This window comes from Falco peregrinus, chromosome 7 (assembly GCF_023634155.1).
Source record: "Falco peregrinus isolate bFalPer1 chromosome 7, bFalPer1.pri, whole genome shotgun sequence".
In the NCBI taxonomy this organism is placed as follows: Eukaryota; Metazoa; Chordata; class Aves; order Falconiformes; family Falconidae; genus Falco; species Falco peregrinus.
In genome coordinates, this window is record NC_073727.1 from 90,282,319 (window position 1) to 90,296,711 (window position 14,393).

Below are 14,393 nucleotides of genomic sequence, written 5' to 3' on the forward strand. Positions count from 1 at the left end.
GTCTGTCCCATTTTTTCTTACAAGCCCCCTTTCAGTGTTGAAAGGCCACAGCAAGGTCTCCCTGGAGCCTTCTCTTCTCCAGGCTGAACAGCCCCAGCTCTCTCAGCCTGTCCTCACAGGAGAGGTGCTCCAGCCCCCTGAGCATTTTCATGGCCCTCCTCCGGGCCCACCCCAACAGGTCCATGTCTTTCCTGTGCTGAGGACCCCAGAGCTGGGTGCAGCACTGCAGGTGGGGTCTCACCAGAGCGGGGCAGAACCCCCTCCCTCGACCTGCTGGCCATGTTCCCTTTGATGCAGCCCAGGCTACAGCTGGCTTTCTGGGCTGCGAGTGCACACTGGCAGCTATTGTCCAGCTTTTCATCGCTCATCATCTGCAAACTTGCTGAGAGTGCACTCGATCCTGCTGTCTGTGTCACTGATGAAGATGTTAAACAGTACTGGTCCCAGTACGGACCCCCTAAGGGACACCACTTGTCACGGATCTCCATCTAGACATTGATGTTTTGGGATCTGAGGTCAAAAAAACCCAAGTCTGTTAAGAAGCATGGATTTATAAATGGACAGGTATGGTGGTCCTGTATTCATATGAAGATAGCAAGTTAGTGATCACCACATGAGTTTTCATCAGGCAAATGCACCTTCTCTAACGCTGTGCAGTCAGTCAGATGCTAACTGAACAGTTCTTCCTGGAAGTCAATTTTCACTGTGCAACAGAATAGCTTCCCAAGTCCTGGAAATTTGGATGACATCACTCAGGCCACTGATCTAAACAGGACCAACCAAGATGTAGAGGTCTGCATCCATACACGATTGAGATCATGCTGTCTCTGCCACTGTATTTTCCATTAAATGGTAGAAATGGCCATTATCTTCTAGAATAGCTTGAATGACTGTAAGCAAAAATACTCCCGTTGTGTAGAACCGTCATGCAGATGCTGGGTGAAAGACAGGAACACAGGTGCGCCTTCTCAACACATGGTGCAGGCTGAGTTGCTTGCAAGAGTCATTGATCCCCAGGCAAATCCCCAACCCTCAGCTCCTTTGTTGCAAGCACTATAAGGTCTGGTCCGCGCCTGGAACACAGCTCCCACTAGCACACCGATCCACACAGCTGCTGCTGTCACAGGTTGGTGACATCCAAATGACAGTTTCTGTTGTCTTCTGTGCAGTCAATGACAGCACTCATATTAGATATGGCATAAAGCTTAGTATACATCTCTAGGAAGGTGATCTTGGGACATACCTTTATTCATCTGCTGGAAATCATCACAGATTTGGCATGATCCTTCTTTTCCTGTAACCAACATCCTTGTCACAGACTCACGGAAGCCTTGCTTAATGGCCTTGCTGTGATACTCGCCTGGGATAAAGTAGAAAACAGGCATCTGATCTGTATTACTTAGTGGAGAGCAGATCATCCCGCAAATGGACCATCAGAGAAAGACATCTTCCCAGCCATTGGTGGAAGCTTTTGGTAACTCATGGCCCACGGCTTCTGAGAAACAAAGATGCCAAAACCTGTAAGGCTGGGCAAGGCAGTTGACACATCTTTACCCTGTGGACTGCAGAGAACTTTTGTCCTGATGTTCCCTGGATTTCTCCCTATATAACCTTGAAAAGAGATGTCTGAAATTACCTGTCCCAACATCCACAATGCAGAGGTGATGGATGACCTCAGTGAGCCTCTGAGGTTGGTATATGACTTGCTGGTAATACCGGAAGCATCTACTGGTTCTGGTTCAAACCACATATACACACACCGGCAGGAAAAGTACTCCAAAGCAAGAGTTGTAAGTAAGTTTAACATCAAAGAATTGCTTAGAATTCTTGTTGGCTCCTGTCCAAAGTCACTTCACACGTATCCATCTGCTGGATAACCCCTAAGATGTTGTTTTCCACTGGCCAGGAGCCACATTCCATGCCACCAGGCTACTGATCCCAGGGCAGAACCGAGTTGCTTCTGCTTTCGTGCTCTTCCTATTCTGTGTACAGGGTCCTATACAGATGCCTCAGCATGCACCCACCAATTTCAGCCTTGTACAAATGGGCATGGATCTTTGGTGGAGGAAGAAGCAACAGCAAGTCTGGCAGGGGATGAGTTCCCTTTGGCTGACAGAGGTTAAGGATGCCACTCAGCAGTAGGTAGAAGTCCTATTTGTAGTTCTCTTTACCCGATTTACAGCAAGGTTCTATCCTACTGTTTATGAAGGAGAGTGAAGAGGTAGACTTCGCATCTATATGCAGGTGAACTGCTCCTGTCAGTGGCAGCAACCCGTGTAAAAGACTTCCAGCTTTAAAAGCTTTTCCTGCTCTTTAGCTTAAGCAGTTCTCCATGCATTGTATAAGGAAGCTAGGCATTTGTCCTGGTTTTGAACTAAAATGTTAATATCTAAAATAATACAGAAAGGTTTAATTTGAATAATGTTCAGTGTCCTAAGTAGTCCTTATACAGACCATCTAATAAGACGTAATACATAATTTCTTACAGTTGATGGCAGTTTTCAGTCTTTTCTATATAAATCAGCACTCTCTTTCCTCCTAACTGGTTTTAGACCGTTGTTTTGGTGTATACTTGGTAAGTCAGTGCAGACTAGCACTAGCACTCTGCAAGCCTTCATCTCATTAATATCAGCAGAACTGTCAGTCACATCTGCAAATGTCCATACCAAATAATTAGACCAAACCAGATTGCCCATTTGGCAGTGTTGATAAATTATGATGCAAAATGCTTTATTTCTGTTTGCATTAACTTTCTGACAGAGAAGAATGGTAATTTCCAAACTGTTTAAATTAGTTTCTCATGCACCAGGAGCTGCTACGCATTTACATAAGGCCCTGTTGCTTTTTCAGAAACTTCCAACCATTACAGATAGCATTAAATATGTCTGCAACAACCTACAAAACACATCGTTAAATGTTTTGTTATATCTGCTCTATCCTTTAAAAGCTGAAGAATTTTACTCTCAGGAAGTACTACTATAGTCAGACATCTGTTCTGTAATCTACTGTGTGGTAGGACTCAAATTTCGAAGACATCTCTATCAATCTCTGTTGGAGAGGTTTTTATTATTTTATTTACTTTTTCAAAAAGCTTTTTAGAAGCACAATCGTCCTGAGAAGAATAAAACTCCTCCCAGATACAGAAGCTTACAAGAAACTACAATGCAAGTTCAGTAAGTCACTTTCATAATGAAAAGAACCTCCATGTTCCGCACTATTAAGTAGCCTAAAGAGGCTTTTAGTTACTGCATTATCTGATGTAACGATAGCTGATTTAGGCAAAAAGATTATCTAGTTCGACTTGATCAGATTACTGTAATGAAAAAGAAGCTGCTCCAAACAAGATTTTAAGGATTTTTGTGGAGCTATTAGACACAAAAATAATCTTTCCTTCCCTTTAATATCATTAAGTTAAAATTTTAGCAACTTTAGAAGTAATCAGCCTGTTCACCAGTGTTGCCCTTAAGAACAAACTTACCACTCCCAAAGTCCAGTAAGTAGCTGCAGAAATACAGGTTACTGAGGGAAGTGAAAAATGTGAACACCACAGCCACTAATGAAAGTTTCCTATGGACTTCGGGGAAAAAAAAAATACATAGAAAAACTTACAGAGCTAGACCTGTCCTGGGAAAGCCCATAAAATAATCCATAACAACAAAATATTTGGAAGATCCAACTTTCCCGGCAAACCAGAATAATTACTAGCTTATGATCAAATGGAATAAATTCCCCAAATGAGTATTTTCTTTAGAAGCCTGTCCTCTCTTTTCTCACACCATTTACACCTAGTCTAAGTTAAATGGATAATTAACAGTGTCATAACTAATAAAAAGAACACGGGATCACTGGAAATTATGGGTTAATTTATAGAACATAGTATTGAAAAGAACAGAAAATCTGAACCTATTTTTCCTTATTTTACCCACAAAGACAACAGAAAAGATTTTACACTGGATTCTGAAAGACTTTATTTAATACACGTGGAAGGTTAAGATAGCTATATACATTTTGTGCAACATACACACAAGCCCTCTCTTAACAAGTGATAGTTCTGTCATACTGGCACAACTCCCGGTGAATGCACTACACTCAGGTTCAGTACTAGAGATCACAGGTTTTTTCTCGTTCTACTGAAATAAATGAGAAATTACAAAGATACGGTTTTCTTAAGAACATACTGAATAAAATTTTTAGAGGGTCAGGTGTCACTCAATGTGAGTTGTGAAATTACTTTGATTCTTTGAAATCCTATTGCCATACGGACTCTGCTCATATCGACATTTTAACGTGTAATAAATTTGCTGTATCTTTCAATTGCCATTCAACAGTATATTCAGAGTTACTCTTCATATGCACAACAATACTCAAATACCACAGAAATTACTAAAATCAATACATACCTTTGGGGAAAAAACCCACAAAACTGATAAATGTAATGTCATTGTAAAGATAAAGAATTTGGTTAGTGTGTTGTTGACTTTAGTTTTAGGTATCGACAGTGTCAGAACATTCAAGAGGAAAGGATTAATCACCAGCACACTGCTAACCTGTCTCACTTTCCAGTTTTTGTATCTCATTTCGCCCAGCCTCTGAGAGGTAAGATAAGAGTCTTTTATAGGCTTCTCTGTTAAAAAAAAAACACAACAAAAGAATGTAACGTGTTACTTAATCTCACACATCCTAGGAGTAAAAGCACACAATTCCCAAACACATTGTTTACATATTGGGATTATTAAAACACAGTAACTTCCCCCCTCCCATCTATTCAACTGCTTGCTTTGCTGTGAATTTTTAGCATGGCCAGATCGGAAGAAGAGTAAGGATTGCACTGTTTACAGCTAGAACTGTAGTGAAGATGCTTAGAAGTCTACTTCTTAGTAAACTGCTGTAAAATAGATTTTTTTTTTTAAAAAAAACATGGAGTTTCCAAGGCTTAGATGAGAATGGCATGCAGGCTTCATCATGTTTGCTATCTGATTTCTGCCTAAGAAATCTCTCTGTGACTCATGCTACAGAACAGCGATGCGAGCCACTGGCACTAGGGTGCAGACTGGCACTGACACAGATTTAGACCACCATCCTCTACAAAGGGCAATGACTGTTTTAAAATAAACCTGGAATTCAGAAGGGGGCTGTCACTCAAGTGAATTTTCCAGAAGAGTGCATATGTGTTGATAAGACTTTTCACCTTAAGTTCATTTTAATACTCTCCAACCTAGACAATATAATTATTGTTGAAGTACTTCCTCTGACATTTAGGTCTATTCTAATTATCTATCTTTGTCATGAAATATCAACTTGAGCAAACAAAACTGCAGTTTTCATACTAGTCCCTTGCAATAACAACACTAGACATCATGACTGTAAGCATCTAATGCAACCTCTGAATTTTGTTTCTTTTATATATATATATGGGTTTGCACTTTAAGGTCTACAGTAATTGCACAGAATATTTTAATACAATTTTACTCAGTGGCCCGGATGGAAGAGAAAAAAATTGGGTATTAGTGTTCTTACAATAAAGATGTTCATGGATCATATTCTAAAACCAAATTATTAACGCAAATCATCAACAACCGATTAGATAATATGTACATTAAGTGATGAGGCTAAAAGAAATGTAGCTCTTCAGTAATCTCCAAGCACCTATTTCAGGAAGCTCAGACCACCTGCTTTTTCATACTTTGTAGATAAAGGGATGAATTTTACCTTATTAACAATATAAAAAAAGAGAAATTTCCTATGAAATAGCTGTCAAAAAATCAAAACAAGGTAGTATGAAAATCCTGCATATAATGGTACTTCAGACTGACCTTGGGTGAATTCCCTTAAATAAAAGCAAACGTATTTGTTGATAGAGGATGATAAAAAGTGAATAATATAATTACAAATCAGTTAAATATATTTTTCATTAAATGAAATATTATATTTATATTATTAAATATATTAAATTAATACCCTGTGACTACCCTTTGCTGTCTCATGACTTACATTCTCGCACAAGTCTTTTCTTTGGGTTTTTTTATAGCCCAGGGCTTGCCAACACACACCTCACAACTTCTCCAGCCTGAGGCATGACTAGGATCCCACCATCCGAGCAGTCCCAGTATACGCTCTAACGCAAACACTGAGGCCAGTTCCTTGCCCAGAGTACAGGCGAGTGGAGGGCCAGCCTCCCAGTGAGCAGAACTAAAGCAGGAGCCCTTCTGGCTCGGGTGCCACCCTGGGCAGAGCTCCCTGGCATTTCGTAACAGCATTTATATAGGTGCTGGAAGTTCAGTGCTGCATCCGCAGCCAGAGACACCACCACCTGTGTGGGGCTGCCACCTCACGCGCCATCTCCTCCTCACGCGAGATGGATGCACAAGTCAAATATTTCTGTCTTAAGTTCCTGGGGAGCAAGCAGTTGAGGGGTGAGTCTGCTAAGCCTGCTGGGGAGAGGAAGCTAGCCTCTTCTGGATGTCCACAGCTCTCGGACGTTTGTATTAGGAGAGAACTCTTGAAATTAAGCTATGGGTACTTCTTTATTCTGTTTTGCAACGTACAGTATAGTGAGCAGAGGCAACCTGGCTCCACATGAATTCCACTGGGGTCTGTATACCCTAGTGTGAAAACATCTCTGGAAATATTTAGCAATTATAGATGGATTAAAACCATGAAAGGTCTGAGGACCTTTTCACACTATAACACACTTTAAAAAAAATCACTTCAATTTTTAGTATCTGTGCTGCTATCTAACGCTGCTTTCTTTCAAGAGACTAAACCTCTACTGCTTATTGTCAAAAAACAATATTAAAATAAAATTCAAACCTCAGTGCAGCATTTCTTCCAAGACCTTGTTTGTGCTCCACATCCTTCAGAGACTGTGTGATTGTGGGAATCAGGCTGGTAACTAACGTCTGATCCAAGACTGCCACAGTTTCTAGGATGCTAAAAACCCGGTGATCATACACGGTGGTATAGTCCTGGATAAACTGCCTGAGGGGGACACAGAGGCATTTAATGCAAGGTCAAAACCAGATGCAGAGAACATGCCAAGAACAACTGAAGAGTGTAATCAGAACAAGCAATCTGGCTGCATGGCAATTTTCATATTGTTACACTGAAATACTCTACATGGAATACTTTCTTTAAACGAAGGCGTGCTTTTGAAGACTAATGCTAAAAATCCGACACATTTCTTTTCGAGCAAATTGGCAGATTCTGCTGCTGTTTCACCAGGGCTGACTTGTTCCGGAGCACTTTTTAACATGTCTGAATGCAAAACTAAAACATGTATTTATTATTTAATAAAAAATAATGATTAAAAAAAGACCAGCAAAACAAGAGCTCTAGATTAAAGTCTGCAGAAATAATGTTGGCGTTTCTTATAAGGCTGCACTGGATCTTAAGCAGGACAGACCATGGGGTGGAAGTACATCCATTTGTCTTCCCGAGGGTTTGAGGTCTTTAAAGATCACAGATTACATTCAAATCAGAAGTAACACTCCAGGGATGACACATCCCATGAAAGTGATGTATCATGTGCAGACTGGCATGCCCACAAACACCCATTCTTATTCCAGTGAGTCTCTCTGAAGCTTTCATCTAGATATGACCCCATACAACACCAGTGCTTAGGTCTGCAAAATGTCTTTGGGTCTCACCTCATGCAGCTCTTCTACGCTGTCCATGTGAGAAACAGAATTCATTTTGCAGAGGTATGGAATAAGTACAGTTTACATTATAATACTCTATTATTTATTTTTCACAAAATCTACTCAATTAAAAGAAAAAAAAGCAGCTAAGCTTGTTGTATGAGGATTTGATGTCCATTATATGCACTTCACCTTAAGCCCACACATCTTTCATTGCACCTAACACTGGCCATCAACGTTTATATGGAGTTTTTCCCATTGCAGCAGTGACATACCCCTCTGTCATATACCTTTCAAAACAGTCCCTAATCCATGAGAAAGCAGGTATATTTCTCTTCTACTTTTGGCCAAGCTATGTTTAAAACCAGTGTCAAGAGTAGTGTTATTTAAATACCATAAACAAGTGACAATGCAGTATGTTAAGGATAATTAGTTATTTTGAAAAAACATGTTTGCTGTCAATTGGCTTGCAGTAACTTCACTGCCAACTGGCATATTTTCCAGTTACCTAAATACAGAAGTCAGCTGGGTGGCACGTTCTCCTCTTGACCCTGCTTGGCAGCCTTCTACCATGTACTGTACAATGTCTGTAGATATTTTTTTAACTGTAAAAGCAAAATCACAAGATTCACACAGAGCTCTTGAACTGACCATCTGGAGAATGTCTTTCATGAAGACTAAAATTTTTTACATGAGAAAAAAAAATGTTTTATCTTACTTTGATGCAAGGGAAATTACTGTGAGAGCAGCTAGATTGGCTACAGAAGAACAGAATGAATCACAAATTTATGCAAAAGTCTTATTTTCACCACCATCATCCCTTAAAGATACAGATTTTTAAGTACACTATGATCTCTTTGAGTCAAAGCAAAGAGACACACACTTAGTGGAAACAGATATTTTATTTAAATTTAAGTTCTATCTGTATTCTTTAATCACTCCTATTTGAAATAAAGAACAGCAGCTATAGCACCATATCCTGCCCAAAGCTATATAGATCTACTCCTTTCAATAGTGGATATTGTTCTGAAATCCACCCTACCTCTTTTTTTTAAGGGGAAAACCACCCCACTATTTTCTTCCCCTTCATTTTTTCCAAACAAATATTCAAGTTACAAGATATTGTAACTTGAATTGTCCCATTATAAAGGTGGAACTGGGCTGCGAAGGCTTTTCTACACAGGCGTGCTGGAGCCCTGTCTGGGCAAGCAGTGAGCTGGTGGCCACAGCAGCACAAGACATCCAGCTCACTCACTCCGCAGCATATTGCAGAGTAGGCACGCTCGTTTCAGCACATATGGCCATGGTGGCAAAAGGGGGAAGAAAGTTGTGTGATGATTCAGCTGTTTTCCTAAGCATATATCTTGTCCTTCAATATATATCTTTTATAGACCAGAATCAAAAAGTATTTTATTAGACAAAATCCCCAGAAGTTGTCAGAGGTGGATCCCCATTTTGCTTAATGCTTCTCCTGGCAGCAAGAAGTGGAAATGTTGAGCTTATGCACACATGCGCATTCATTATACCACAGTGGGGTAAACACAGTGCTTCATTTTTTAAGAAACTAAAAAGAAAGACATTCTCACTGCCAAACAAAGCATGCTAAGAGAAGAAAGAAGACTCAAAGATACCTTCAGACAGCAACACACTACTTTTAATCCATTTATAAAGCCTCTATGGCAAGAATGTATGCTAGTCTTATTTTTGCTTGCACCTAAAGGGGTTTGAGACCACTTCCACAGTTACCAAGTCTGGGAGAAATGAGGTGGGAAGGAGGGGGGGAAAGAAAATACTCTTCAGATTCCCAAGAAGGCTATCACTAGTTCATAAGAGGACAAAAGAAAGCAAGACAGTTCTCTGCTTCTTGAAAACAGAAGTCCCAGACCAGTTAAAGAAAAAAGAAAGCTTGTCCAGTTTATCCAGCCAAAGTATCTCATTCACCTCATCTAAAAGTCTTAAATATTGGGATGAAAGATGCTCAGGAATACAAAACTCTTACATGTGTGCAGAGACATATTCAAAGCAAACAAGCAGCTTACCTTGTAGCTCATTAACCAACACCATGCATTTCAACACAGCTGGGAGAACTAAGTCAGCGTCACACAGTTCAGTGCTCTGGGTTCTCTGAAGTACTTCAAGAATGAAAGCAAGAACGGAGGCCAGGCGAGGAGGTGGAGCGTTACCTTTGAACTGCATGCACTTTTCACTGGGAAGACAAAGCAAACCAGAAAAAAAGTCTGTAATTTGGTTTTTCCATTCAAAGCAAGCACCACATACTTCAAACATAGATTTCTATCTTTATCTAGGCTCAACTAATGGCTTCTATTTGTCTTAGTCTTAGCAAGGACTCCCAATTTATCAGAGGACAGTGATGCCTTCCGACTCTTCTGCTGAGAGAGAAGTGAGAAATAACAGTTACCATAATTACGGTTAAAAAGCCAAGTATGATTATAAAAGTTAAAATACAAAGGCAGCTTCATAAAATAACCGAATAAAGGGAGGAGCCAAGATTCTAAGACCCTAAGACAACATCTAAAATACAACTGTTGTTGAATTACTTTATTTAGCTTTATGAGCTTTTGTAAACTCACAATCAAACTCGTGGTAACAGCTCTGCTGTTATGCTAGTACTGTTATTTTATTTTTGTCAACAGTATGTTGTAATGGGACAGTCGATGTCTGCTTTTGCTCTGTCAGAATTAACACAGACCTCTCCAGCATAAAATTGGTCACAAAGATAAAAGGTGACCTGCCAATCTGCAACAAAAGCAAATTTTGACATCCTGCACATTGAGTGTTCCAATTTGAACAGCTTGATTTGTTGTTTTTCTGCAAAAGGATACAAGAATCGGAATTACTGTTGGTTTGACATTACAAATTACTGAAATCTGAAGTTTAAATTGAAGCATTCAGGAGAGAAGATTGCAGGTGAAAAACCCACAGCACTTATTCGTCAATTAGCAACAGCATTCCAGAACCTTCAAAAAAACTTCAGATATTTAATATTAGGTACCACATGCATGTTTACTGAGCAATGCGTCAATAAAAACCACCATCCCCGTTAAAAGTAAGGAGTGCTTCTACAACTTTCACAGAGCCGAGTATTTCATTGCACAGCTTTAGAGCACTGGTATAACTTGGCAAATGAAAGCTGTAACACGTCTTTGTATTACGCAGTCTTACTCACTTTAATATTAGCAACTCTGAAATCTTCTCTCCCTTTAGTTTACTACGAAACTTTAACACTAATTTTTTGGGGAGTGCTTTTTGACTAAAACAGTTCTCTGACTTGGATAATACACCCCTCATCCCGTGGTTTGACTTCCTCTGTGCAGCAGCAAGACATTCACGAGCTTTCATACAGCAAAATGGCTAGTGAACTCTGCACAAATCGACACAGACCTAGTGACTGCCTCCTGACCACCCAACAGTCTGCAAATCAGAGTGCTGCTGCTCAGTTATACGACATCCTTCCCAGATCACCAAGGAACATTTCATGTCTTACAAATCGCCAAGTGCCCTTACACTTTCAGAACTTTCTTTCCACTATCAAATTTAAAATTTTAAAAATGCATGCACACATTCAAGCATAACTTTATTAAGATGACAAAGTTTGAGTATTCAAAAATTAAAAACATGTCAGAACTAAGACTGTGAAATCTTAATTCACTGCCTTAATATGTGACAATACAGGCTTTACTTACAGGACTGCCTATCATATTTACCTGAGATCAACACTGAAATTCTTTTAATCAACATGTATTCACACTCTTTAACAAAGAAAAATGCAATTACCTTGGATATAAGAAATCACCTTATATTTGGGGGGTTTTAATTCCTCTCCCAACAAATTGTTCCCTCTCCTGTGGTATACAAAACAAAGCTTCAGCCTTTCTGCAGCAGGTCCAGCATTTATAGCTGCTGTTGATATTGTGCAAGTAGTGACAGCACAGTGAACAAGTACTGTCTCCCTGCCTCTACGCCTCCCTCTTCCCACCCTCCAAACTTTCTGTTTCCCCTGGGCAGCTGGCACACCTAGGTGTACCCTGACACACACAGAGCGATGAGCCCTCCCGTGCACAGGTACGTGCCAACCATAAGTACTACAACTCTGTAGCCCTAAATATTGCCTGAGACACAAGCATTTGATGATGTATATTGGAGGGTAATTTGTCAAGAAAAATACTTGCTTTTCACATGGCCCCATGTGGCATTTTTTCTCATAGTTTAGGACCTTTATCCTCAATGACCATCTCACTAGGCTCCCAATCTTCCCAATTTTACTCTCCTAATGCATACATGTTGTCATTCCTTTGCTCCCTGGGCAGCAACTCGCAGGCTCTTCCCATAGCCAAACCATCAGTTAACTGAGAAGAAAGCAGTGGCATTCCCTTCCCCATTAGCCCTTTGTGAAATCTGAATAAGTGATGGGTTTGTTACTTTGCTGGTCCTTACTTTATGACATGCAGAGTGGTCTTCCGCAGACGGAGCATCTGGGGGACTGTAATGGAACTGCATAAAGCAGTCAGCATAGGATGCTGTCCAGCTCCAAGTGCAGAGGGAGAAGAAGGGAGAAATCGTCCAAAATACTGCTGAATAATGCTCCCAAGCAGTTGATTTAAATAGGCACCCTGTGTCTGGGACTGACAACATATAAAGGACAGGCCCTGTAGCAGAAAATTTTAGAAAGTGAGAAATCAAATAAATCCTTAACAATATTTTTTAATAAATCTTTCACATCCATAGGCTACATACTCACTACACGCTGTGTAAACCGCTGCACAGAGTAACTACTGCATGACAAATAAGCAACAGTAATAAATGAAGACAGAATCAGAGCAAGGCTTGCAAAGGAGAGAAAAATCTTTACTACACTAATTGATATATTGGAAGATAAGCGTTGGGACACACAAGCTCCCCTTCAAATTTGAAATAAAACCTTGGCATTTCAGACCTGAGAAGTGTTTCTGTGCCCAAGAGCTCCTCATTTCTTTTTCAACTCTGTACGTGCTCTAACATAGTATATTTGTCAGGTAAGATTTATGAAGGGAGAGAAAGAATACCTCATCTGTTTGTAAAGCACGATGTGAAAGTTTTGTACAAACAATATAGCAGAAAAATGAGCACTTTGAATCGTGGCCTGACAAGAAACCTTTTGCTCATAGTGTGAACAAATCAGGGTAAATTAGGCATCATTTATAAAGGATTTAGAGTGTTTTTTTAAAAAAATCTGTGTAAGGTAAGGCTAAACCTGCTGCGATTTATCCAATATAAGCTATATTGATCCAAAGAAAAATCTATAATCTTGCCCAGAAAGTGCCTACCTAAACACTACCCATAGCTGCACAACATACACATGGTACATCTCTGAAAAGAGTATTCTTCTTAGTGGTACGAGTTGCTGTGAGAGAAAGTTAAGAGCTTCCTTCGCCTTCCTTTGATTACTGAAAGGACGAAGAACAAATCACTAAAACACCAAATAAACAAGTCCAGTCGTCCCCTATCACAAGGGTCACAGCCAGCACCACAAACAGAAGCCTCTTGAGAATTCAGTTTTCACAAGTGTTGTGCAACAAGAATAATGGCATAAAAAAAGTTCAAGCACAGAGTTCCCTAGACAGCGACTGCAACAGCACTTCAAACTTCCACTAGCACTGCAATCCAGACCCGTTTTGGTAGGAGGAGTACCTGCCTGAACAGGGGTGGCTGCTGAGGTAAGCGAATGCCCCTGATGTGTGAATGAATAACTCATGGCAAGCTGCTTTTGTCCCCCAACTACTGACAAAGAGTATCTCTGTTGCTTTTCACATAGGAGTCTCTCCCCAAAAAAGATTTTAATCTATAACTGTTTGTGTGAACATGACAGAACAATTATTTCAGGCAAAAAAAAAAAAAAAAAAGCAGACTGAGACAGAGCTGAGGGTCGTCTTGGCACTTTCTTGAAACAGGGAGTTCCTACTTTTGGTTCCACAGTAAACATATATAAGAAACATGAGATTTTAAGAAACGAGGTGCTTCAGGACTTGCCTGAAGACTTGCTGTAGGTGGTCCTCTTGAATGCAGACCTGTTCAGTTAGGGATTAACTACACATTCTTTTAGAGCTCCTTGGAAATTTTGGTAAGTCCCAATAACATAAACGACTCTGCCTGAACTGGGGCTTTGATAAACAATTAAGATTGTCTCCTCTTTTCGTGTACATACAGCAAAATTTTGTAGGAAAAAGCAGCTGCTGCTTTATCAGAATTCTTAAAAGCACTGCTTGGCAAGCAGCTGAGATTGTTAGAGATGACAGATTATCTAGTAATGTAAGCTTGAGTGTTTGATGTCTTCAGCAAGATATTACAGCAGGCATAAAGGAGACTTGCTTGTGCTTTCTGTAGTACGGCTCTTACAAAAAGAAAGAAAATATTCCATAATCAGAACTGGCACTCTTATGACTCTAGACTGTTTTAACAGTAGAAAAAAACCCAACAAACATATCTGTGAGAAAGTGTATTAATCTACCTGATAAAAGCGACACAAAGAACATCACAACCTTACAGAGGACTTCTGCAAGAATACATGAAGAATGTAACACCTGTCAAGAACTAACAATGATAATTACTAAAATGAGACAGTTCTTCAAATTGAGGATCACCAAATGCTACATAGTATCAAGAAAAGGAAGACATCAGTTGTTATTAAATAATTAGTTACTGTTTTTAAGAAATGATCCTAAAGATACTTTAAAAAGCAAAAAAAATAATAAAAATTTA

The 14,393-nt window shown here is 39.8% G+C and overlaps 1 protein-coding gene across 2 annotated transcripts in view; it reads right to left on the reverse strand.

Moving 5' to 3' along the window:
• Window positions 1-3,941: 3,941 nt before the first annotated feature.
• The window catches only part of MMS22L (MMS22 like, DNA repair protein), a 93,308-nt gene continuing 82,856 nt past the window's right edge, over window positions 3,942-14,393 (reverse strand). The window contains exons 21-25 of one of the 2 annotated variants that reach the window (XM_055810669.1): window positions 12,093-12,304; window positions 9,677-9,843; window positions 8,146-8,242; window positions 6,811-6,978; window positions 3,942-4,624 (exon numbers count right to left, since the gene is read on the reverse strand). In XM_055810669.1, coding sequence (XP_055666644.1) covers window positions 4,543-4,624; window positions 6,811-6,978; window positions 8,146-8,242; window positions 9,677-9,843; window positions 12,093-12,304 — 726 coding nt within the window. In that variant the 3' untranslated portion in view covers window positions 3,942-4,542. Of the gene's footprint in view, window positions 4,625-6,810; window positions 6,979-8,145; window positions 8,243-9,672; window positions 9,844-12,092; window positions 12,305-14,393 lie in introns of those variants that run through there. The other variant, XM_055810671.1, reaches the window with a different exon arrangement.